Below are 22,259 nucleotides of genomic sequence, written 5' to 3' on the forward strand. Positions count from 1 at the left end.
ATTTTACAATATGGTAATATGTGTATGTTTCCATTTTAGTGTTATGAACGTGTGTACATGAGCGTGGAATGTTAGCGTGTGTTACTGTAAGGCGTTTGTGAGCATAAGATGTTACTGTGTGTGTCTGTATGGTATTAGAGTGTATAACTTTATGTTAGCGTTTGGCAGGGCTCAACAAACCCTGGCTGCCAGGGTGACTATAAATCACTTTACGGCCTCCAGGAAGCAGGGCAGCTGCATCCCTGCTTGGCTACGGGGGGGGTGATAAAGCGGGTATCACAGGTGGACAGCATCCATCCTAATTTATAAAATGTTTACATATTTAAGCACTAACATATTTGGCTACACAGCATGTAAGAGAGTTTAAACAAGTCTAGGTGCATGTCCCAATAAATATTAGCACAAATCTGGTTTGATATGGAACATTGAAATCATTGAACCTTTGGCCGGTACAATAAAACACAAAAAGAGGAGTGATGATTAAACATACAGGGTTGCAGCGTGGAAGAAAGGTGTGTTTTAATTAAATTTAACTGCAGACTAGGCGCATATAAAAATAAAAACATGATTGGGGAAGAAAAAAAAATTGGGCTCCTAAATCTTTTGGCTGGCTTCCAAAATTTGTCGACCACTGCCTGAAGCCAAGAGTATTAAAATATGTGATATAGGGTAATATGTAAAACATTGATGGCACCCTCTTGAAAATAAGAAATTACATTATATATCTACGCATGTGGGGTATGACTAATCAGGAGATGTTGTTTAACATAAATTGGGTCATTGTTCAGCTGTGGCAACCACTGTGAAAGACATTTTAACCAAAATTGCAACAAAAAAAATGTAATTCTTTTTCTTTATTGACATTATGTTTCCTGTATTTCTATGATTTTAAAAGGTCATTATGCTCCTGAAAAAATGATGTATAATTTTTGTGGATTCATCAAATATGTAAAAGGGAGATGCTTAACAGAGTAAACATGACAAACAAAAATCTGGTCTTTAGATTCACAAAACTACTGGGAATGAAGAGGTTAAAAAAATTCAACTTTATTATACATTATGAAAGTCAAAGCCCAAGCAAGGTGACTAAAGAATCCATATGAGCCAAGCAATTAATCGGTGATGTGTTGTAAATCTGTAGTAAAGAAATGCACAAAAACAGATACTTTATTTGGTAGGAGGAATCAATTACAGTTTTTAATGAGTTTGGGGTTTTTAAAAAATACTTTGTGTATTTTCAAAATGTTAAACTTACACATCAAAATAACTGTGAAAACATATTTAAGTAGAAAGTGCATCCTAAGTTTTCTTTTCATCAGTCTTCAGTGAAGATTCTGTCTTGTTTGGGTCTTTCTGAGATCCACTATTCACACCTAATAAAAAAAGAAAACCATTTCCTTTAATGTAAAGTGGAAAAAATCCAGGCAAATACTTCAACATTAATACTTTAACAGCATTAAATTTGCTTTATGCAGCTCCTGCATTTACATGACAGGGCTAGAGAATTCATAATTTTAGCCCCTTCGCGACCACTGACGTATCAGGTACATCAGGTAAGAAAGTGTCCCAAAAACTAATGTTTTCTGCAGCACTGACCTGGAAGTCAAAAGGTGCAGTTCTTTAACACAGAATTATTACTATTTGATCACTTATAAGAGTGATCACATTTTCAAGATTATTATTTACTGCTTTATTAAGTGTCATCATATTCCTCATCGCGGTACAATAGGTAAACATAACAAGTAGTATATAACATACCAACAGAAACAAGAGGTGAGGAGGGCCCTGTTCAAACGAGCTTACAATTATATAAGAGGTAAAAGTGTCACACCAGTAAATGTATAGCAGGAAAGAGACTAGGAAAGGTGACCTAATGGAATATGGGAGGGCATTAACACGTAAGTAAGTAGGCGCCCTTAAAGTGGGTCTTGAGGGATTTTTTGAAGGAATAAAGGAAGGGGGAGAGACGGATAGGCCGGGGGAGAACCAGGAGAGAGCAGTGTCAGAGCCCAGAGTTCTGAAGAGTTTCAAGGAGAAGAGGTTGATCCACTGTGTCAAAAGCAGCAGAAAGGTCCAATAGGATTAGCACAGAGTAGCGGACCTTGACTTTAGCAGTGGTCATTAGTAAGGGCGGTCTCAGTAGAATGTCGAGAAAAAAGTTTTCAATTTGAACGATAGATATTAGAAATATATGAAGACTAATGTTTAGCAGTAAGCACACACATTAGCTAGGCAAGGACAAAAAAAAAAGGTAAACACCAAAAAACAGATAAGAATATCTGCGTTTGGGGATGAAGCGGATACATGTGTGATATTTCTTGATGAAAAGTGCAGTTTACCTGGTTTGGGCTGATTTTCTAAGAGAGCTTCAGGTTGTTCACACCACAGTTTGTAATCTGGGTTACTGAGAAATCGTTTAGTGAGACCACAACTCAGACACCTGATAACCGTCTTCCTCTGTCCACGACATTCTGAAATACATACATTCACTGGGTTTTAAACTGAAGAGGTCATGTTTACTTAAATTAACCCTCGCGCATGCTGACAAGTGTGTATATATATAAATTTAAGACAGACAATTCTCTATGAGGCTGCTTGTTCCTTTTATGTGCAATATATTATTCACTAATATAATTTATCATCCCATATACAGCCAGTCACAGTTTATGGCTGTTCATTTTTCATAAGAGTAAATAGACTTTTCTGACATTGTGTGGTAACAATATGCCACATAGAAGACTTATAATAATAAAAAAAAACCCTGCAATCTCTGCGTTTAGATCCCAATGTTGTTGAATGGATTAAGGAGTGGCTGAGTGACAGACAAGAGAGGGTTGTAGTCAATGTCTATATTCAGAAAAGGTCTTGTTACCAGTGGGATACCTCAGGGATCTGTACTTGGACCCATTCTTTTTTATATTTTTATTAGTGATATTGCAGAAGGTCTTGATGGAAAGGTTACAAAAATTTGAAACAGGGTTGATGTTCCTGGAGGAAGAAGCCAAATGGCAAATGATTTTTCCATTGAACTGGAAAAATGGTCAGAGCCGTGGCAACTGGGTAGACAATGCAGTAGAGCAACAGGAAATGCTAGCAGAACGCTTGGTTGTATAGCGAGAAATATTAGCAGTAGAAAGAGCGAAGTGCTCATGCCGTTGTACAGATCACTGGTGAGACCTCACTTGGAGTATTGTGTACAGTACTGGAGACCAGATCTACAGAAGGATGTAGATATGTTGGGGAGAGTTCAGAAAAGGGCTACTAAAATGGTTCATGGATTACAGGATAACAACCTTACCAGGACAGGTTAAAGGATCTTAACATACATAGCCTGTTAGAAAGACATGGCAGGGGGGATATGATAGAAACATTTAAATACTTAAAGGGAATATAAAGCAGAATTTATTTAAATGAAGAAAAACTACCAACAACAAGAAGACAGTGTTAAATTGGAGGGTCAAATGTTTCAAAGTGATGACAGGAAATAATACTTTACTGAGGATAGTGGATGCATGGAATAGTCTTTCAGCAGAAGTGCTGAAGGTTACTACAGTGAAGGAGTTTAAACATGTATGGGATAGGCATAAGACTATTCTAAATATAAGATAAGGCCAAAGAGTAAGGAAAGTATTCAGACATTGGGCAGACTAGACGGGCCAAGTGGTTCTCATCTCCCGACATGTTCTAGTTTTCTATGTAAGAAAGATGTCATCCATGTGCCTTGCTCCGTGAAACAGTCCTAAAGGTTTAATAATATGGAAAAAGTATAATGTTTTTGAAAGATACACGTCACCATTTCATATAGCATGTTATGATTTTTCCCCTAATCAAACCTATATTTTTTCATATTTTTATTAGGTAGACTTACTTTTTTGCCTCACTGTAGATGTGACACCAGGAATTAGAAGGGAGCTGCATCTTTTACAAATTGTTCTTTTCACCGATGGGTCCCTTAAAAAACATAACAATGAAGTTCAAACATGAGATAAAAAAAATTCACTGAACAAAGAGGAAATGTATCGACATATTTAATATCAAGCTCTTAAGATTTTGATTGTGTTTTCCTAAAACAGTAATTGAGTGATCGAGGTATAATATTTACGATAAAATGTTTTTTTGCTGAATGTCAACGGAAAAGCACAAAAAAAATTATACAGTAACAAATCATGTAGTAAAGTACATTACACGCTTATCCGTTGAAATAAGAACTCACTGCCTCAACACCAGTCTCTTGCTGATCACTCTTTGTGTTTGGCAATAAAATCGAGCCAGCTCCACGTTCTCAGGGTTTTGTGCCAGGACACAGTGTGCAGCCTTGGGAAAGGAAAGACAAATACAATCACAGAATGCCTTAGACACCCAGCACCCATCAGCTACCCCAGGTTTTAGCTTTGTTGAACTCCTATACCGATTGGATAATGATGTCAATATGATATTCTAACAAAACTGCAATGATGGCTGAAATGCTTCCCTAACTGCTAAAGTTCAACACTTTCTGTGCATTTTCATAGCAGAAAAGCTTGTTAACTAGGATTCTTTTATGACTTATACAAACATTTGCAGGTTCAATGCAACTCCATGGCTTACATTATGAAGAACCAATCCCAGGGAGATTATGCTGCAAGAAGGGGAGGGGGGCTGACCTTCGACAAATGTAAGTATCCGTTAAAAACGGTCACCCAATACGCAGGAGACGTTCACTGGGCTTGGCGCTTCAAAATTAAGTCTATGAATTGAAACCTTAATTTGCCTGAAATCCTAAAAGGTTTCTACAGAAAGTGTTCAGTTAGAGACTTAAAACAAATAAATAAAACCGTTATTGATAAATGTTGGAAAAATGGCATGTTTTCCCAAATACAAGTTAAACATTTCTGAAAGACTGCATACTGAAAATGATGAAAGGAAGATGAGATGAAGATGTTTGTGGTGCCATTACTGTGCAACATGTAACAGTTTGGCAGTAGGTCTTACATCCGCAACTTGAGGCAGCCGAAAATAAAATGTAGAATTACATGTCAATCTGATTTTACTATATATATGATTAGGATGTCCAGTGGCCTTACCTAAAATTGCCAGACATAAAGAGTATTATCAGTATGTGCATTTAGCTGAGGTTTGAAGACTACTTGCATCTTCATCTATGAATCATCTGTCATACATGACAAAGATACGACACATAAGAAAAAGACACTTGTTTTCGCAACAAGATAAAAATGTATGGCACCCCAAATAGACATTGGTCTAAGTAATAAGGAAAGCTTGCTTGTTTTTACCTGGTATAGAAAGTTGAGTCTTTCAAATGCTTCTTTATCTTTAATTTGAGTTGACATTTTTTTTTTTTATCGGTATCAATCTGGAAATAAGCAAGAAACGCGCTATATTTCTCATTGTGTGTTTATGAAATCACAAGAACAGTTATCTACAAAATTTCAGTATTACAGTTAGAAGACTTTTTTTGAATTAGTATTTGAAAAGTATATTTAATGTCACAATTTACAATAACCCCAGTGAGCTCCTGCTGAAGGAAGAGTTAGACTGGACATGTACAATGTAAAAGTCAACCAGTGAGATTTCTTGAGCCTTCTTACACAATGAATTACCTTGCATTCAGGTAGTGTTATACTGAATCACTATACTACTTAGGGTGACCACATTTCCCAGATCGCCTGGATGGGACTTGATGCATATTAATAATGCATTGTCACAGAACGAGAGCTCTGAGTGAAGAAGGTCTCTCCTCCTTGGCCGAGTCACCTCTTCATACGGAGCTCAGTGTAAGCTGCATCCAGCATCAGGCAAGAAACCCACTGTGTATTTGATACGTGTGTGATTGTGTGTGTCATGTCATGTTATAGTGGAGTTATTTCTGGGAAACTGCTCATGTCTGCTATTGATTGTATGTATAATATATTATTAAACCTGAAATAAACTTGGTTCCCGAGTTTCCTAATAATTTATAGAATATTGAATGCATTTTATGTGTATGTGAGATATAGTGTATATACACACCTGTGTGTGTAATCTCATCTGCTCCATACCGTGTCCCTAAATGGCAGAAAACAGCAGAAATAAAATGTGGTCACCCTCGCAGAGGCTCTGGGCACAGGTTAACCTCCTCAGTGCTCCCCCGCACTTTTCCTGGGCACATATTATAACATCATGGACTAATTAGATAATTTTGTGATATGAACCACAAAATTCCAGGCACAACATGCAGCTTCCGATGACAAACACCAACCTCTGACTACACTTACAGGAGATGAGCAGACATTTATTGATTTACATACATCCTTCAGATTCCGCAGTGTTTAAAACGGGTAGACAGGACATTATAAAGTACTGTATAGCATAAAAAAGTTAAAAGAGGGACCTACTCTCAAGAGCTTACAATCTAGAGTGTTACAATGTTACCTTCATCATCAACCTGTAGCTCCATCAGTGATAATCTCATATAAACATTCCCTTTCTCCTCAGATCATGAAAATGTCAGAGAACCAGTCAAGTGAGAAAACTGATGCTGGACCAAAGAGGGACTCTGCACCAACAGACACCATTGTCTCCATTCCACCATGATGACATCTCCAGGAGTACCATGTACAAAATCATGTGGAAGTCGTGGAGCAAGCAAGTGTGTGGCCACTGAAATCCAGAAAATGATCCCTCTGGGAGAACTTAGCTTATTAACCACTTAAGGATCAGACTCATCTAGAAATATAGAGAAAAGACTTCTTTTTATATCTTCTTTAAAATCTGTAACAGTAACAGAACTCCAATGGCACAGTATTGCACTTATAAGAGGTAGTGGCACAACAGATATGTTATCCACAAACACTCATTAATGTAGGTAGAGTCCCACTTATCATCATAGGAATGAATGCAAGTCGATCTGTATTATGTTCTCGATGATCACTCAACACGTTTCACCAAGTTTGGACCCAGCTTCCTCAGGAGGAACAATAGCAATAATGGAAAATCCACTGAAACAGTCTCCCATGAAATGAAGAAAAATTGTCTCCTGAGCACAGCCCCCCATAGACTGCATTAGAATGCATTGCATGCCTTTACTTGGAGTGTCTTAAAGGCACAGTGAAACTTTTAAGACTGTGCAGACCCCAACAAGGAGAAGGCAGCTGGGGGTCACCAGGCAATTGGTAAATACGTCACCAGGCAATTGACCCTGACTATTCGTAATAATCCAGCATCACAGATATATTATTATATCTATATTTAATCATCCTGTCTAGGGCTGCAACTAACGATTATTTTAATAATCGATTAGTTGGCCGATTATTTTTTCGATTAATCGATTAATCGGATAAAAAAAATGAATGTAAATTTTTCATTTATTTAAAATAATTTACTAAACAAATGATGTTAAATACAAACAGCAGAATAAAAAAACTTTGATAATAAATTTCTTGTCTTTATTTCCCAACCAGCCCCCCAATATATGCACATTTGAGCCCAGGCTTGCTACGCTGCCTCCCAGACATGCCATGCTGCCTACCACAGCACTCCACGCTGCCTCCCACATCTGTCACGCCACGCTGCCTCCCACATCTGCCACTCCACGCTGCCTCCCACATCTGCCACTCCACGCTGCCTCCCACATCTGTCACGCCACGCTGCCTCCCACATCTGCCACTCCACGCTGCCTCCCACATATGCCACTCCACGCTGCCTCCCACATCTGCCACTCCACGCTGCCTCCCACATATGCCACTCCACGCTGCCTCCCACATCTGTCACGCCACGCTGCCTCCCACATCTGCCACTCCACTCTACCCCCCACATGCCACTGTGCCTGATACGCCTTATACCCCCTGAAACACCACTCCATCCTCCCCAGACATGCCACCCTGCCCTCCCCACATATGCCACGCCATGCTGCCTCCCACATCTGCCATTGTGCCTGTATCAGCAGGGAGGCAGCAGGGAGGCAGCGTATCGCCTTATATCCCCTGATACCCCACTCCATCCTCCCCAGACATGCCACCCTGCCTCCCAGACATGCCACTTCTCTACCCCCAGATATGCCTTATACACCCTGATACACCACTCCGTCCTCCCCAGACATGCCACACTGCCCTCCCCACATATGCCTTATATACTGTATATGCCTTATACCCCCAGATATGTCACTTCACTGCCCCCAGGATTTAGATTCCCCTAAATTAACCCTAAACTCCCCATTAACCATAACTGCCCCTAAATTAACCCTTAACACCCCCTTAACCACAGCATCCCCTAAATTAACCCTAAAGACCCCATCAACCACAGCATCCCCTAAATTAACCCTAAACACACCATTAACCACAACTGCCTCAAATTAACCCCAAACACCCCATTAACCCCAGCTGCTCCTAAATTAACCCTAAACACCCTATTAACATAACTGCCCCTAAATTAACCCTAAACACCCAATTAACCATAACTGCCCCTAAATTAACCCTAAACACCCCACTAACCATAACTGCCCCTAAATTAACCCCCACCTCCCCTAACTTTCAGTAGCCCAAATATATATATATATATATATATATATATATATATACACACACATACACATTATATATATATATATATACACATATACACATACATATATATATATATATATATATATATATATATATATATATATATGTGCATATACTTACAGTTAGATGAGTGTCACAGCCATGTGGTTCTGGCCTGGAGAAGGAAGGGGCGGGGCCAGTTGTCACAGTGATTACAGGGAGGGGGAGTAAGTAGGAGCTGCTGCTGTGAGACGGTGAGTCAGACTAAACGGATTATATAATGAGGGGGATTTTTCAGAGCGTTTGCTCTGAAAAAACCCTCATTTTATAATCGATAATAATCGATTCAACTAATCGATAATGAAATTCGTTGCCAACGAATTTCATTATCGATTATTATCGATTTTATTGATTAGTTGTTGCAGCCCTAATCCTGTCACTTGCACCTAAAAAAACATCTCTCGTATCTGCCAAGAATCCACAAAAACGCTTGTTCATTCACTTTTTTCATGATTTCCCGTCTTGACTACTGCAACACTCTTCTGGTTGGCATTCCACTGTCTCGACTCTCTCCTCTACAGTCTATCCTAAATGCCGCTGCTAGGCTTATCTTTCTTGCACGTCACTCCTCTTCTGCATCCCCCCTCTGTGAAACCCTCCACTGGCTCCCAATTACCTTTAGAATTAAATTTAAAATCCTGGTGCTGACATATAAGGCCATCCATAATACTGCTCCTCCATACATTTCTGCCCTCATAAGCAAATACTCTCCTACTCGATCCCTACGTTCCTCCCATGGGCTAAGGCTCTCCTCTTCACATCTAAAAATCCACTTCTTCAGAGAAACATACCATCTTAGCAGCTAGAACTTCCTTGTCATTGATACAACCACCACACTACCTCTCACCCTTTCTCTGTGCCTTATGTTTGTCTCCCCTTTTCCCTCTAGATTGTAAGCTTGCGAGCAGGGCTCTCTCCACCGAATGTTTCGGTTTGTCTTAGTCTGCCAATTCTCGTCTTGTCATACCCCTTGAATTTATGTATTGTATTAAGCGCTGCGTAAACTGTTGGCGCTATATAAATAAAAGATAATAATAATAATATTGGGTAATATCCTAAATCTAGATCCTAAATATCATCCCGCGCCGATTTGATTCTCTATACAACGAGACACAAGGTTGAAACATAATTGAATCATTCTCTAATTATGTTACGGAGAACAAGCACGTGAAGCCAACAGATGAACTCCAATTAACTGTATTCAAAGATTTTCCTTCATAAAAATGCAGTCATCCATATAGGATTAATAAATACTTTTATTTATGATAGTATAATTATTTCTTGGAAGGCTAATTAACATTCAGTAAGCCCTCATTCCTGGAAGTTGACCCAGGCATCACATGCCTGCTGAAGCCAATTATGCATGATAGCCATGAGCACCATAAAGCTCGTTAGGACTAGTGACTGTATGGCTTCAAACCAGAGCCTCGGATGGTACCGAAGATCCACGCAATGTTTAAACGACCAATGGAATCTCATTAGAAGTTTTTACACGGCGGGCCCCGGGATTTGGTGTTTACCGTAAATATGTCATATCCATGTCATATAAGAGATGTGCCCCCAAACTTTATTGTTTGAAACGTTGCATATTTTATCGTCGTACAGTGCTTGCGTATCATTAAGCGGTCTGTGTCTGGCTTGCTATATGATAGGAGTCATGCTATACCACCGTCTGTGGCAATGCACTTGGGAAAGAAAGGTAACGTTCCTGAACGGCAGTTAGGAAATACGGTCGTCTTACTTTACATAATGAGTAAACATCCCCACCGTACTACATTGACACCGGCGGTTGTCACTCACCACGCTCCCGCGGGGAAAAATCACGCAGCGTCTCACCGCCTCGAGTTCAAACACACTGCGTACCAGGTTCGGCCCCCTGCTAGTGACGTCACTTCCGCTGGTGCAGCAGCCATTTTATCTTTCCGCGAGACTCTTCATCGGGCGTTCCGATATCTGCAGTTCCCCGTGTAACTGTCACCCCCTGTTGCGGGTTAACGGTGAAGCAACCAGTGTGGTTCGTTGGAGCGCCCGGTGAGTTAGCCGGGTGGGTCCGAGGAGGGGTATAAGGCGGCGGTTGCCGCCAACGGACCATTATTCTCCTCAGCCTGCCCTACAAACATGTCGAGTGAAGAGAGTTACCTGGCGATCCTTCGCTATCTCACTAACGAGCGGGAGCCCTACGCACCGGGCACGGAGGGCAATGCCAAGCGCAAGATCCGCAAGGCGGCTGCCTGCTACGTGGTGAGGTCAGGCATCCTGTATTACCAGAGGCGGCACAGGGACAAGGAGATCTTCACCGAGCTGGAGGTGGTGCTGCAGACTGAGCGCAGGAAGGGGCTGATAGACGCGGCGCACATCAGGGCGGGAGGGGAACACCTGACCCGGCATCAGACATGGCACAATCTGTCCCAGAGCTACTGGTGGAGAGGTAAGCCCGGTACGGGGGATACAGCGGCGGGACTGGGCAAAGCAGCACAATCCTACTGGGACGGGGGGAGGAGGTCACTGGTGCACAGTCTGGAGTGATGAGCGCAGAAAGTAAACAAACAAACCTGCACATGCTCTTTGGATGTGTGCACAAGGTGTGAGGCTGGGTAGGAGAGCAGAACAGTGACCAGGTAAGGGGTGATACCAAGTGTGCTTCGCCTGCTCTATCTGTGCTGCAGGATTTAGCTGGAGCATTTTGAAATAACGCTGATCACTCCGTCTCGGCATGGGACACTTGCAGTTCTCTATGTATCTACTGGAGCACGTGTCCTCCCGTTCCTACGTCCCCGCTGGGATGGAAAGCGGGAGGGGGTCAGGAAACGGACAAAACTGAAGGATGCTTAACCTTGGAGGAAGTTTTTTTTTTTTAAGCGAAAGCGAGAGACAGCCTCGCACAGGAAGTGGCAGGCGCCTGGGACGGCTTGCTATAGTCCATCAGTGGGCGGGGCAGGGAGGTGTGGCCCTAATAGCATGACAGCTGGATAGTGTGGGTGCACGAGGGACGGAAGCTGCGTGGGGTCTTAATACTTTACTAGAACACTCGCTTTTTTCATTGACATGATGGCCATGTCATTGACTCTGCTGGACTTGGCACCCTAAATGCACTATTAGTAACCATATTTTAGTATGATATGGAATACCTTAACCCCCCTCTCTCCAAAGAATGTTTGACTCATCATTTTTATATTATTAAACCTTTTAAAGAAGAAAGATTAACATAATCTAAAAATAGAAACCTGGAGGTCAAGTAAGGAACATCTTCCCAGCAGATGTGGTAGAGGCTAAAACAGTGAGGGAATTTAAACATGCATGGGACAGGCCTAATGCTTCACTGAATCTTAAGACAAGACCAAGGACTGCTTGTGGTTTCAGTCTCTACACCAGTAAACACGGGCTGAATTGTTGTCAAACAATCGTGTAGTCAAAATCTCATCTTCTCTGCTTAAGTCATTTTCAGTGATGGCTTTAGTTTTTGTGAAGGCATTATAGTAACTTGGATTTAATGGAGCCAGGTCTCTATCACGTCTGACGTTGAAACAGTATGCAATATACTTGGATTTCCAATCGGCTGTGTCCCACTTTCTGTGTTTTACGGCAGTATTGAGGTCTTCTGACTATAGATTTGGCAGGAGAGTTGTGGTTTCTACTCCTTTTCTGCACTATATGCAATGAAGGTTGTACTCCAGTAGAAAGAACTTGGCTGGCCCTGTGCATTGTATGTTTAAATACGCTAAATCAGTGAGCGTTCTCCAAAGCGTCCTCACCCATGAGACGGTACATTATACTGGGCTGGCTCCGCACTTCTTACTGGAGAAAGTAGCCAGTGTTGGCTCTTCATAATGAATGGACAGAGTTTTTTTTTTCTTTTCCTTGTTCTTTATTAAATAGATAGATATATATATATATATATATATATATATATATATATATATATATATATATATATATATATATCATCTTCAAACACACAAGACAAAAAATTGTATGCTGTATGTTTTGATGCCATGTAGTGATGTTGGCTTTGGATTGTTTAATTTTTACCCCAGTGTTGTCCATTATACCGATGAAGATATATAAATGTGTTTTCTTTTTCTTTTCTTTTTTTTTTTATTAGGCATTTTAAAGCACGTAAAAGATTACATCAAAGCATGTCCCAAATGCCAGGAGAGGCTGGATCGCTCTCGCTCTTTGAACGATCCATCTGAAATGCTAGAGGAGCTTGGCATAGAAGTCCGATCAGACGGCGAGACAGACGACGAACAAGGCAATTCTGCGCCCTGTGCAAAACCTGTCCAAAAAACTGTTAAAAAGAAACCGGCGACAAAACACGAACTGGTGTTTGTACGTATTTAGTTTGGGAAAACTTCGGATATGAGACAAATGTATTAATGTTATATTATTACTTTGTCACATTACCTTAAACTGTCCAGGTGTTTTCAGCATAGTTTCACGTGAATTTATCCCTTGCAGTAATGCTGAAGAATTGTGTGAATTTAATTTCCCTTCCATACATTGACACACAAGGATAAGGGGGGGGGGACATAAAGCACAGCTACACATTCGGCAGAAACCGAAATCCAAGGTATTGGAGTTTTACTTTCTATCAAGGCACGTGCCGTGATGGAAAGTAAATAGGTATTCATGCTTGCTTTGTACGCTTTTGATGTGTATGGTGGTTGTGTTTTTTTGACAACTAAGTAATGTTGACAATAATGATTTGGATCTTAACTGGCAACCAAAGATACCATGTTTTTTTTTTATCTTCTTGGACAGACAGGGAGCTTATTTTTAATGCTAGCCTAAGTTAGGTTTGGAGAGAGAAGCCTAAGTCCAGTGTGTTCCCCTGACAGTATATTAAAGAGTATTATATCACAGTTGTGATATCCACGTTAATGATTCTGTGTGGTGTACAAGTTGAGATTCCCTACTTTTTTTTTTTGCGACAACAATTACAAAATTGAAGTTTGTTTTTCTTCTTCTTCTTGTTCCTCAAGGTTGATAGCAAAGGCACAGTGAGGCAGTCCTCCACTAAGCATGGACAGAAAGTGTTGGAGCAGCTGAACCAGCAGCGCCTATCCAATCAGTTCTGCGACGTTACGCTTCTCATCGAAGGAGAAGAGTTTAAAGCACACAAGTCTGTGCTAGCCGCGAGCAGCGAATACTTCAGGGAGCTCTTCATTGAAAAGGGGGCTGTTTCAAGTCATGAGGCTTTTGTGGATCTCTCTGGTAAGGAGTGATGTATTTTATGTGATATTACATATATAACCAGTGTCTTGATTAGTATATATGAACTAATTCCATCGTGATGTGAAGGATCAACATTCATGTTCCTTTCCTCTATTAATAATGCCTGGCCTAAAAATTTCAATATATATACAAGACTCAACAAATCTCAAGAGCCAGGCAACCATGGCTACTAACATTTTCTTATTTAATAGCTGTCTAAAAGAATGCGTCTGTTACGCTGGCTTGTGACATTTCTTCCTGATTGCATATTGAATATTCCCATGCATGGGCTAAGGAACATGTTCATTGTATTGTTCTCTGATATTCGGATCAGGTGCGTCCAGTCCACTTTTTCTGGATCCTTACGTTTTATATATAGACAAGTGTGGTTAATGTATTCTTATACCATTCCTAAAAAACACTTTATTTTTTAATGTTTTTTATTGATTTTTTTTTGTGTGTGCACTAGAACAAATGTTGAATGACTTTCTGGTGACAAGGATGCAGTCCAATCGTATGCATGTTATCTCACGTTATGCTTCTGCCCTTTCCAGGATTCTGCAAGTCCAGCTTCCTCCCGCTACTTGAGTTTGCATACACCTCAGACCTAAGCTTTGATTTCTGCACCATGGCAGAAGTTGCCATGCTGGCTCGTCATCTTTACATGAGCGAGGTGCTTGAAATATGTGAATCTGTTCATAAACAGATGGAAGAGAAGCAGCTCACCCTGTACCATAAAGGTGATGTGCAAACTGTGACATCAGAAAAGAGCTTGTTAGGCGATCATGTGGAAGTAGCGGGTAATGCAACCCCCACAGTGACTGAAGCGGTGAATGAAAATCAGGCGCCAGATGTGATAAATAAAGAAAATATGGAATGCGAGGTTGCTGACACGGTACAGATGGAGGCTAGAATAGTTTCTAGCGCAACTCCTCATCTTACTGTTGGCTTATCTCAGTTGTCTGTAGACTCTACCGTAGAACTGGTGAGCGAGAGCGAAGTTCCCATTAGTTCTTTGAGTGCCACAACGGCAATCTACATTTCAGATGTGAATGCAGAGCTCCAGCCCGCAGTCATTATTCCTGCAGTAATCGATGTATCCGCAGAAGAAACACAGGCTCCGCAAACCGTATGTATTGCTCCAGAAGTTTGTGTGTCTGCTGAGCCTACCGATACCCAGCCAGAACCTTTGGTTGAAAATGTGAGTGAATCCCATGATGTTCCCGAGTCACATATACTCGCCAGCTGTGCAGTTGAAGCAAAGGTGACTTCAGATTCAGAGCAGCCAGATGTCAATTTGAATGACTCCTGCTCCACAAGCACACAGACACATCAGCAGTGCAAAGAGTCCAAACGGGAAGATTCGGCCATTCCTGTCGAGGCACCTTGTGTCGATGTTGTGGAAACCGTACTAACAACAAAGAGCAAAGACACTCCTCCTAAGAGGAAACGTGGTAGACCTCCAAAGTCGCCAGCGACAAGAACCATTGGTGGCTCCCAAGAGCCTCTGGCACCTTCTGATGACAGCACTTATAAAAGGAAGCTGAGGGAGCGCTCAGTTGGGGAAGGTGGATATGTCCAAATGCACAAAGGTCAAGAAAAGAAGATCCGAAAGACGAACTCCAAATCTGCAGTCCAACAGGTAGTTTCTCTGGCCCGTTTAGAGCATTGTTAACAGAGGGCTTGACTTTGATTTATAATTATTTTATTACGGTGTTGGTGTGGTAGTTAGCTTATAGGACATTTATAATTGCTTAATTAGTTGAATCTATTGTAACAACATTTGAATAAATAAAACCTAATAATCGTGAGGTCAAAAACATTTAATAAAAATCATTGTTTCTCTGAACCCTGGATTGAGGCATACTAGTCCAGTATTCAGTCTGTTCTGTTGGAGAACCAGAGACACAGGTTTTGTGTTACTGAAGTTGTGTCCAACTTGGTCCAGAAGAACCTCTTTAGCTAAATAATCAACATTCTAACACTTATGCCTTTTAGGTGTTTAAGATGGGGTTTGATGGCTCAAATACTGTATAAACTAAGGGATATGATCATTGAACCATCATGAAAGATGCTGAAATAAATTGTTAAACCCTTTTTTGATCCATTAGTGGGAGCTGGTGGTTCATTACAAAAAAAAGAAAAGTTCCTGTGCCAACAGTATTTCATAAAGATCCCCCATATTTTATGCAATATAGTGGTTATTCTGGTATAGTCATGTAGAGTATGTGGCATATTATTTCCCTGTCCTTTAAAATACTGCCTGTAATGTACTAACGAATATTTATTTTTAACCATTTAATTAAGGTTGCCATGAAACTGGTGTTGCGTGGTAAGAAAAGAATAATGCCGTCCAAGAAGGAAGGGCCCAAGGTTGAAGACGAACACAAGTGCGCTGAATGTGGAATGGTTTTCCAACGTCGCTACGCCTTGATAATGCACAGCGTGAAGCATGACAAGATCAAGGAGTTCAAGTGCCCGGTGAGTCGTCGTATAGGTTTGTCTCAATTATGGAGCGATGGAATATATAAATTTGCCTTGTGGCTCAATTCTGGAAGTAATTGATGGATATTTTTGACCCGCAGCTGTGTACGAAAGAGTTTCAGTACAGGGCGTCCCTCCGCGCTCATCTCATCCGGCATACCCGCAAACCGGAAGCATGTATAGTTGAAGCAGAAATGGATCCTGCCGAAGGGCCAACAAAAAGGCAGTTTATTTGTGATATATGTGGAAGAACGCTCCCAAAGCTGTATTCTTTGCGATTGCACATGCTCCGACATACAGGAGTGAAGCCACATGCGTGCAAGGTAACAGATGCCCCCCCTCCCCGTTGCATTATATTAATTGATAGCAAAACTTTATTTAAAACAATTTCTAACCTGTCGTTGTCTTCAATTGTGCTGGGCTTCATTCTTAGATCTGTGAAAAGACGTTTACCCACAAGCATGGTTTAAAGATGCACCAGGCTCTACACGAAGCCCAGAAGCGGTTCAAATGTGACAGGTGTGAAAAGTCGTTTGTAACAAAACGCAGTCTGCAGGAACATGTTAGCACGCACACAGGTAATGACGTGTAGAGGTCATCTATTAAAAGTGATACAGAACTGTTTTTTTTTTAATACCCCATTCTGTATATTATACACACTTTTTTTTTTTTTTTTTATATTATTTTTTTTTTTTAGACCGCACCGGCAGCTTAATTTAATGCTGTAATGAATGCCAGATACTAGACTCCAGAGGAGCGCTGCTATGTTGCTCTTCCTTTATTTGTTAATTCTTTACACTCTTTTAGAGTTAAAGAAAGCTCTGGAGGTCACTAGTTAGACAGGGCCATCAACATACCTAATAGTTTGTCTCTCTGTAGACAAATCACTCTGCCCCTCTTTTCTGTGAGGGGTTGGTTTTAGTATATTACATACAACATGTAGGTAAAAACTGTCCCCGTTAGCCATTTGAAATGTTGGGAGCTACATGTACGCATCAAAACACTAAAGAAACCTGGATTTTACTAAAATCTCCCGATTTCTGCATAAACATGTTATTCTTTGATCCCTGCTTTTGTAAATTCTGATAATGACCCATGATGATTTGCATTTTGTTGCTGCTCTCTTAATCAATGTTTACTGAGAATTAGCAGTCTGAATCCAGTTAGTGAATGAAAGCAGCAATCATAATAATAAAAAAAGTATCAGAATATTAAATACACACCTTGCTGACGATATTTTACTTCTTTTTTTTTTTTTTTAAAGGTATTTCCAAGTATCTTTGCTCAATATGTGGTAAGGCTTTCCACAGAGCCTCTGGACTAAGTAAGCACATAAAGAAGCACAAGCCAAGAGATGAGACTTGTGGATTTCATTGCACACAGTATGTTGTTATTGCTTATACTTAACTAATAGTGTGTTAAATCAAATAACTTCACCGCTCAGTGAACTTAGGACGTACTATCGCTATCAGAGGACCGAAGACATAATAGTACGTCCTATGTTTTTTGTGCAGGAGATCACTCTGTGATCAGCAACAATGATGATCAAAGTGAAAAGAGGGAGAAACTTCCTCTTCAAAACATTAAGATAAAATGTAATTATTATTATTTATTTAGCGCCATCAAATTCTGTAGCGCTTACATAAGGGGCACCTCATATAATTCCTAGAGAGATCACTGAGGTCACTTTAAATACCTTAGTCACCTCCAGTCTAAAAGGTGTTCAAAAATACAATGTAAAAAAAGTTGCCCTAACACCTTGTGTCCCTCCCACTAGAAATATACATTTAAAAAAAAAAAATACCTTTCTTGACCCCAATCCAAAAATGGTGTTGTATGTAAGGGTGCATTTTGCAAAAAAAAAACAAACCAAAACTATGCATGGGGAGTCTTTTTCTACTTCGGGAATGTTGTTGAACATGAATCAGGGTTTGTTTGTTTTTTTATCGGTGGGGCCTAATTTCTGGAAGAAATCCTAAAATAACATTTTTGAAAATGTCTTTTTATTGGTTTTTAATATGTTATTTATAATAACTGGAAGGCTATACCAAACAAAATTCTTGAAGACAAAGTCCTATCTATCCTTAAAATAACAATGTATTTTTCTGTAGGTACACACGTGGAAAAGGAATGATAGGTTAAAAATGTCCAAAAAGCTCCGGTCACAGGGTTAACGAGTCTGATGTAATATAAATGCAAAAGCAAAATAACATTAATAATAACCGTAATGTATTGTTTTCCAAGGAGTACAGTTGGGCTATTGTATTGTCTTGTGGATATTTTATTTTCTGCTTATGACTAACGTGTGTATCCTTTGAATTTAGGTGCGATAAGAGTTTCTTTGGTTCCCGTGATTTGCAGCAGCACATGAACAAGCACCTGGGCGTGAAGCCTTTCGAGTGTGAGTTTTGTGGAAAATGCTACAGCTGGAAGAAAGACTGGTATTCGCACGTAAAATCCCATTCTGTAACGGAACCCTACAAGTGAGTAGAATTCGTGGGCTTTCTTGTCAGAGCGTTATTTATATACAGCCACCTATAACATACAAGATGCCCGGTAAATGGGGTCTGCCAGGCACATGAATGCTTCTTTATTTCTAGTTACGGTAGGTTGGTCGCCTTCCAATAACCTCCGCTATACAAATGAGTACACGAAGTAAATGCGTGACGGTATTTACAGATAATCAATATATTTGTTTTAGAAACCCACCTAATGTAAATGCAATGGCACCGGTAAGTTTCCCTTTCTCAGCAGCTGATGCGCCCCATTATTATTATTATCGTATTTGGACGATTATAAGACAGTTTTTTTCAGAGCAAATGCTCTGAACTATGAATGTTGTATGGGTGGCATAAGCCTTTTCTGGAGGCAGAGTGCCCCATGATATGCCTTTAACCCCCTTATATGCCACTCTGTCCCATGATATGCCTTTTAACCCCCTATATGCCAGATACAGATACACCAGACTTTCCAGCTTTGCCAAAAGTGTCAGATTTCCTAAATGAAATATCTCATAAATAACTTACAAAAAATAAAGTTCATTTTATTAAATGTTTATTTTATTTTATTTTGTGTTGTATGTAGCCAGTCAAGACAAACGTACAAGTGTTGTCTTATGAATGACCTTCATTTTGATGCGTGAAACAATAAATCCATTGTACTTTGCAGCCTGGTTTACGTTGTTGATGTTCAGGCTGATGTCTGTAATGGAATATCTGTAGTAATGCGTCTTACTCTGTCCGCATGGCTGACTTTATACTCTCTCCCCGTAGGTGTAATGTTTGCGGCAAGGAGTTCTACGAGAAGTCTCTCTTCAGGAGACATGTAAATAAAGCCACGCATGGCAAGAAGGGCCGTACAAAGCAAAACGTGGAGCGCGTTTGCGAACACTGCGGAAAGACTTTCACTCAGCTGAGAGAATATAGAAGACACATAAACAATCACGAAGGTATATAGGAATATTAAAACTATGCCAATGTATGCTATCATTTTATACACGAGAATTTCAACTAAAGCTAAAATTTACTTATGGAGCAATTACATCTAATATAAATATAGACCAACCAAAGGGACAGAACTATTATTTCTTTTTAAACAGCTAATGTATAGTGTCTGCAGTGAACGAGGCTTCTAATAGCCTAACAGTGTCTTTCATTGAAATGAGCTTGGTATCTTGGTCCACTATAAATAAGTCTATGGTATAAAAATAATATATATTTAAAATCACTTGCCTGTCTTTTTGTGCCACTAGTGCCACTGCAGTGCATTTTTCTTCTCTTAAAACCCATTCTCTCTCTTGCATTAGAATACGTGGTCTTTTAAATTAGGCAAAAACCACCTTTGCTATATATGTGGTTTAACCTTCCCATCTATATTGGGTTTGTCCTATTTACTGTTCATGTAATACAGAAGAATTGTGTTTGTTTGGCTTGGGCAATATGATATTATTGCAAATAGTTAATTTTGCCTTTTGAATGTATTATTTTAGGTGTAAAGCCTTTTGAATGCCTTACGTGCGGAGTAGCTTGGGCAGATGCCCGCTCCCTGAAACGCCATGTGAGGACACACACGGGAGAGCGGCCCTATGTCTGTCCTGTGTGCAACGAAGCCTATATAGATGCACGCACTCTACGGAAACACATGACCAAGTTCCATAACAACTACGTACCTTGCAAAATCATGTTGGAGAAAGATACTCTTCAGTTCCATAACCAGGGGACTCAGGTCGAACATGCGGTCAACATTTTGTCCTCTGAAATGCAGGAGCCGCATGCAGAGATTGTAACCGAAGAGATTGAGACTGTGTTGGTTACGGGAGAGGCGATTGAAGACATCGAAGCGGTGTCAAACTCCCAGGAGTGCGTGTCTACGTTATCAGACCAAAGTATCATGCAAGTGGTAAATTATGTACTGGCCCAACAACAAGGACAGAAAATCGGAGATGTAACAGAGCACATAGAGACAGTAGAAGTAGAGGTTGACCACATTTCGGAGGAAGTCTAATTGTAAAATGCCTACAAAAATCTGGATTTGTATATATTTATAAACGTGTTTATTCTAGCACTTAACTGGTCCCCGTAAGTGCTGCTGCAAGTATTGAAGCAACCAATAATTTATATTGTTTGCCTGAAAATGGTCAACATTTTCCTTCTATCCTTTCATCAGGAGTGTACGATACTCTACACTCCATCAACCATTACAAGTTGTTGTATTCTTATGCATTTTGTAAGTAAAAGTCTGCTTCAATTTTTTCCATTGAAGGAAATGAAAATAAATACACCTTAAGGGTTGTTGATCAGATCTGCCTTTTTTTGTTTTTATGCTTACAAAAAACGAATGTCATGGGGGGGGTGATTATTTTCCAGTTTAAGCAGGTTTTATTCAAATTGGATTTTTTTTTAAAACCTTTTCTTTTTGCAATAATGTCAAAGTTTAAAAACAAATGTGTTAATCGACAGTAATGTATTGCTGATCGCTGAAATCCATTCAGTACCCACTGCCACATCTATAGAACTGTGCATAGCCGGTGCGTCAAACGTCTGCTGCTAAAATGTTTGCAATAAAACAAGCTTTCTGAGATTTTCTCTTATCAGCCTTCTATTTCACTCACCCTGCTATCCATTAAACTCAGAGCTGGACTAATCACATGAGCCATAAAGTTGATGTATTTATATTGTTTGTTTTTGGTTTTTACATTATCTCCCTTCAAATTGTTTGTATTTGTTAAATTATATAGAAGCTTAAAAGACTTGATTATTCCAGTGTTATATATATATTTTTTTTATTTTGTTACATATTTTTTTTTTTGGCAAGTGTTTTAAAAAAAAAAAAAAAAAAAAAAAAAAAAAAAATTAGTGCTGGGAAAATAAATTGTTTTAGGAAATAATTTCTATGCCAATGTTTGCCCTGACATAAGTTTTACTTAATGCTCGGAAATTTAATGCAGAATACTAGAGTCCTCTCACGGACTAGAGTCCTCACCCTGTAGGAGCGAGGATTGTTATAACTATAGCGTGCAGCTATCAAGTCGCCTCTGAGGAAGGACTCGGGTCTCTATGAACAGAAGATTCAAGACATATTGCCTGAGCGGTCTGTTACGGCAAGCTGGTTGTTGGCATGTAGCAGCAACTTATTACACATATACAATATATTAAACATATACAATAACCGTATGTGCCCTCAGTGTCCGTATCCACATCTCCGCTTAGAATAATCAGTGCTGGAAGCGGTAAACCATTTTAGAGGGACCCATGTTGGCCTCTGTGTATATTATTTGGCATAGCAAGTAAAGTTACAATGTTTGCATGTAATTGGCGCTTGCTGAGCATTCATGGATATTTTTGGGGCTAGTTTTTCTATTATAGTGTACCTAGAATTAATGCATCCTCTTATAAACTGGTCGGTGGAATGTTGGTTACAAACAATGTATACATAAATACATTCACCCAATAAAACATGGTTATGGATTCAATCGCCTGCTTG

General features: G+C 39.9%; 2 protein-coding genes across 5 annotated transcripts; one reads left to right on the forward strand and one right to left on the reverse strand.

Annotated features, from left to right (window-relative positions):
• Positions 1–1,027: 1,027 nt before the first annotated feature.
• Positions 1,028–10,868, reverse strand: RPP21 (ribonuclease P/MRP subunit p21). 4 transcript variants are annotated; one of them, XM_053454998.1, is made up of 7 exons: positions 10,100–10,289; positions 5,274–5,353; positions 4,214–4,314; positions 3,869–3,951; positions 2,340–2,471; positions 1,256–1,373; positions 1,028–1,135 (listed from the first exon to the last, which is right to left on the reverse strand). In XM_053454998.1, the coding sequence occupies exons 2-6, from the start codon at positions 5,328–5,330 to the stop codon at positions 1,300–1,302; spliced, it is 447 nt and encodes a 148-aa protein (XP_053310973.1). In that variant the 5' UTR covers positions 5,331–5,353; positions 10,100–10,289; the 3' UTR covers positions 1,028–1,135; positions 1,256–1,299. The 4 variants fall into 4 exon arrangements, with proteins under 4 accessions (XP_053310973.1, XP_053310974.1, XP_053310971.1 ...); XM_053454999.1 differs by lacking the exon at positions 10,100–10,289 and adding an exon at positions 10,443–10,868 and having other exon boundaries at positions 1,028–1,373; XM_053454996.1 differs by lacking the exon at positions 10,100–10,289 and adding an exon at positions 10,380–10,868 and having other exon boundaries at positions 1,028–1,373.
• Positions 10,683–21,354, forward strand: ZBTB11 (zinc finger and BTB domain containing 11). Its single transcript, XM_053455000.1, has 11 exons — positions 10,683–11,007; positions 12,682–12,908; positions 13,562–13,793; positions 14,348–15,435; positions 16,101–16,274; positions 16,379–16,600; positions 16,711–16,855; positions 17,542–17,659; positions 18,602–18,760; positions 19,550–19,725; positions 20,266–21,354. The coding sequence occupies exons 1-11, from the start codon at positions 10,698–10,700 to the stop codon at positions 20,778–20,780; spliced, it is 3,366 nt and encodes a 1,121-aa protein (XP_053310975.1). The 5' UTR covers positions 10,683–10,697; the 3' UTR covers positions 20,781–21,354.
• Positions 21,355–22,259: the final 905 nt, after the last annotated feature.

This window comes from Spea bombifrons, chromosome 2 (genome assembly GCF_027358695.1).
Source record: "Spea bombifrons isolate aSpeBom1 chromosome 2, aSpeBom1.2.pri, whole genome shotgun sequence".
NCBI classification, from domain to species: Eukaryota; Metazoa; Chordata; class Amphibia; order Anura; family Pelobatidae; genus Spea; species Spea bombifrons.